Source organism: Varroa destructor, unplaced genomic scaffold (assembly GCF_002443255.2).
Source record: "Varroa destructor unplaced genomic scaffold, Vdes_3.0 BEIS01000003.1, whole genome shotgun sequence".
Classification (NCBI taxonomy): Eukaryota; Metazoa; Arthropoda; class Arachnida; order Mesostigmata; family Varroidae; genus Varroa; species Varroa destructor.
This window is the reverse complement of record NW_019211456.1, coordinates 33620808-33625197: the sequence shown is the minus strand read 5'-3', so window position 1 is coordinate 33625197 and position 4390 is coordinate 33620808. Positions and strand designations below refer to the sequence as shown.

General features: G+C 48.9%; 1 protein-coding gene across 1 annotated transcript; it reads left to right on the top strand.

The window, feature by feature from the left end:
- Window positions 1-829: 829 nt before the first annotated feature.
- Window positions 830-3618, top strand: LOC147756853 (uncharacterized; the record flags this gene model as incomplete). Its single annotated transcript, XM_086984533.1, is given in 1 exon segment — window positions 830-3618. A coding segment is annotated over 1 exon segment (268 nt), but the record flags the coding sequence as incomplete, so codon positions are not given.
- Between the last annotated feature and the right edge of the window lie 772 nt (window positions 3619-4390).

Below are 4390 nucleotides of genomic sequence, written 5' to 3'. Positions count from 1 at the left end.
GCTTGTAAGAATTTCTCAAATAGTTCTTCTGCTCTAGGTACCCTCCCTTGACCGAGCTATGGCAAGTGTGCATTGTTCTTCTTCTTCTTCTCTTTCTTCTTCTTCTTCTTCTTCTTCTTCTTCTCCTTCTTCACGTGCTCTCGTATCTCCTCCGTTCCGCGCAGTTCTTCGCACATTTCGGTTCCATCTCCAGCTGTTGCCCCTGTCATGCTGTCTCCCCAGAAGCGAGTGACTGTTGCCTTGAACCTCGTTCCATCCTGGCTAGTGTACTAGACTTAAGTCGTTGCTTTCTTGTATGCCGCCTGCCTCCCTCTATGTGGGCGTCTGGTCGTCTACTGTTCTGCAATGAGTTCGTTGCCTTTTTTTTGCTCCAGAGTGTACGTTGATTCCCTAGTCTTCCGTTGTTGCCCAGCCTCCGTTTTGCCCTATTTGTCTGTCTTGTTTTCTTCGCTGTCGCCCGTACCTGAAGGTTTGTTTGCTTCCTGTGGGCATCTCCTGTGCCACATTCACGGACATCTTCTGCCTTGCTCAGCATTGTCCCCTCTTCTGCGGCTGTGGCCATTCGAAGAGCCAACAGTAGCAGCAGCAGAAGCAGCATCAGACGAAGCCGTTGCCACAGCCACCACTGCCATTCAGAGGGTGAGTGCTGTGCGCGTTCTGTCCGCTCCCGCCAACCCTCTTCGACGGAAAAAACGCCTTCGACTCCACGCAGAGGGTGGAGCCTCTGCGCGGCCCCGCCTCCCGACATGCGCGCCACCGCGGCGGCGGCAGCGGCAACCGCCGTGATGGTCCACTACCATCATCACCACCGCCACCGCCATGACCAACACAACGATCGGTTGTGACTGAGTTGCTACGAGAACGAGCGGCTGCTCCCCCACTACGCTGTGCCAGCTAACCTACCCAACTCAGCCCAGCCGTATCGTCGTACCCTGGCTAGATGGCTGACGACTGGGCGACCGACTGCTCGCCGCGGCATGCTGTCGTCTACCATAGGCTGTTCTGCACATAGAAAGCTCAAGCAGAAGGGCTGCTGACACTGGGCTTCTCGCTTGGGCCTTCTTTCTGCCTGCCGCCGCCGCTGCTGCTTTTCTGGTTGGGCTGCTGACACCAGCACCACCGCTACAGCCGCGACCAACACGACGATGGCCGTTGGTTGAGCTGCGCGAGCGCCCCCCGCTCGCCTTTTCGTTCGAGCCTTCGATCGGCGGCGCTGTCGCCGGCGGTAACAGCAGCCGAGCAGCATCCTCGTAGTCGACAGGGTCTGCGGGACGAGTGGCGAGAGTCGACAGAAGATACTAGACATCCAGCGCGACGGCAGTGATCGCTGATGGCGCAGAGAAGAGAAGAGCTGGCGGACTGACTGCTGCGTGCAGCCAGCGCTACACGAGACAGGCAGGAACTGGTGAAACAGGAAGCACGAGCAGCAGCTACAGGCCAGCTGTACCCGTAGCTGCTCCGGCAGCATTTATTCAGCCAGATACAAACAGACAGAGAGATCTACACCAAACGACTGCCGAATCGTATTAACTGTTGAGGATTAGACTTTTGCAACTACCATCTCTTCTGTTACCGCTACAAAGGCTGAGCATGCGCGTTCGCTAGTATAGGGACAATAGTTCGGAAAGGCAAAAAAAAACTTGAGCTTCAATAGAAACAATAGCATCAGTGATGGTTATCGCAGGAGGTGAGTACTGAATACTGCTAATAGCGAATAGTTGTCGACGTGTAACAACTGCTCGTATGTATAGCAAAGAAGAGCGCGCGGTAACTGACGCTAGCGACGACCAATGACCTTAGACAGTTCGTTCCATCAGGCAGACTATGCAAGATCCCTGCGAGGACAGTGCATCAACAAATGGTAGTTCAGGGCTATAGTCGCTACTGATCTTATTACAAGTGACTTCAGTGAGATAGGAAAGAGGGCAAGAGGCCAGTGGTACTTGAGGATCTGCAACAACCGGCCTCTAACAGTGTCGTCGTGTACTTTCACCGCGCTCAGGGGTGGGTCGAGTTTCGTCGTTTAAATGGTCGCCGTCCTCTTTATTATTTTGTGTTTCGTCCTCAACAAGCAACGGAGTACTACGGAGAGTTGTAAGTATTTCTGGATGTGTGTAATCAAGACGAGGTAGGGGGGCAATAGAAAGGGCGACTTGTTGCAATGACGGTGGTAAATTGCATTGAGACTGGTCGGCGCAATGGAAATGATCGCGTCTTAAGATAAGTTAGGGTCTTGTTGCTGGTGTAGCCCACCCTTGTTCATACCTATGTTAGATGCTGCACTGCTTCAATACGTTGGAAGGCCCTGAACAGCTCAATGATATCGATGCTTGCTAGTTAGCTAACTAGTCATCGATATCAACAGCAGGAAAAAGTGATATCAACGAGCTTCGGTACCGTCCGCACCCCCAGGCATTCGCTGCTCTTCCCGACGTCATCGTTAGAGTCATAACAAGAAGTTAAAAAATAGACTAACTTTTAATGATCATTGGCCGTTACAATTCTTTTTTCTGTTAATTTGTGAATTGTTGTTTGCTATCGTTATAACACTTCATGTCGACATAGTCCCTATTGCTATAATCCCAATTATTAATAAAAAGAACTCCACAAACAACACACGAACTTCCTGGCAAGAAGACACATTGGGATAATGATACAGAACTAGGAAAGAGCACGGAGTACTGCAGAAATTGTTGACATTTTATCTTGAAATTGAGCACGGAAGGGGCGCTTTGTGCGACATGGGCACGAGAAAAGCAGTTCGCGCAGGTGGGTCGGGCTGAACCCCGGCTACAGTACGGCGAATGTCCCTATGTTTGCTAGATGTACACACATATGATTACCAAAATTCCAGTAGTTCGAACAATTCGTTAGTGAAGTGGGTCAGTTTAATCAGTGAATGATCGAAGGTAAAAAAGCAAAAGTGTGCTAGTCAGTGAAGTGTTGAAGCTCGGCCCGCGTACATCAATTGTGATAGTGTGAAGTTTATAGAGGAGAAAACGAGCCTGCTATTCTGGAGAGCCAGTTACAGTCAACAAACTAGAAAGTGGACATACGGACAAACCTTTGCGGAAGTCGAACAGCCCTAAAAAAGGGTAACAAAGTTAGTCGTGCGTCGAAGACTCGACCTGCCTCCGACACCAACTTGAGCGACGATTTTCAAATTAACTCTGTAAAACACAGCAAACTCGCCGAATTAATACCAGGTTGCTGCTGATACCTGAGAAGAATATGCGCACTCAGTAGAAGTAAGTGACAGGTGGTAAAATACGGAAACGGTTAAAATCCCATCACGCCATTTTCCATCGTATCGAGCGTAACACACGTTTGCTTACTGCGACGTTAACGTGATGATCGCTAGTGAAGACTACGCAATGGATCCAACTAACCAACAAGGAGGTGCACTGGTGGCCCGCGGAGGAATCAACGGGGACTACGGGGGTCCTGACGTGATGGGGGGTTCCGTGATGAGTGCGACTCATTTCAAGCAGGAGATGGACCCACTCATGATGGACATGACAGGTGTACCAGGAGTTCCAGGAGGAGCCTCTGATGTACAGGGTGTTCCGGAGTATCCCTGGATGAAGGAGAAAAAAACCTCCCGTAAGCAACATCGTGGTAAGTGCATAGTTCTCATTTCATGGTTTGAACTTGTTGTTCATGGAGAACGTATTCATGGTCATCATAATCGTGTAACTTGTACAGCTGATGATAGTATATAGCTGCTACTCAGCTAGAGCAAAGTTGATTTATAAACTTCAACGCTCGTGTATCTATCCTATCATTCCCCCTCGAATAAGCAGTTACTAGTTTCATTAGTAGCCAGTTCGTGTTCGACCAAAGTTAAAAACGTCAAGGTGCATTGTATGTCAAAGCACGGCTGCACAACATAGGAAAAGCTGTATCAGTTGCAGGCGAATAGGAATATCGTCTTCCTCCATTCCATTCATGACAGGAAGCTTTCAAACAAAGTCTCGATTCGTTGGCGACAACGCGGTACTTCTCAAAACTAGTTTCGTTATACTGCCTTATTTTCTAGAATCTTACCTCTGCTTGCTGCCTTTTAAGTATCATGACTTCCGTCCACTGGTCGTCGTTTGACGGCGACACGGCGGCCGATTTTGTCGCTGCTGAAGACGTCCGCTCAAACGTGTAATTGCGTTCGAGAATTCCACAATACAAACAAGTTCCACTAACTGTAAATAATTTCTTCGGATTTTGTATTTAGAACGACATCTGTACTCTTCCATAGAAATGACCACTTTTTTGGGCAGTGTTTTGTGTTGCTATGTACAAATACGTAATCAGACACAGATTACCCACAATAACAGACCGGCCCACAGTTGACCTACGGTTAAACTAGTTGTTTATCTAGAAAGAAACAAATATA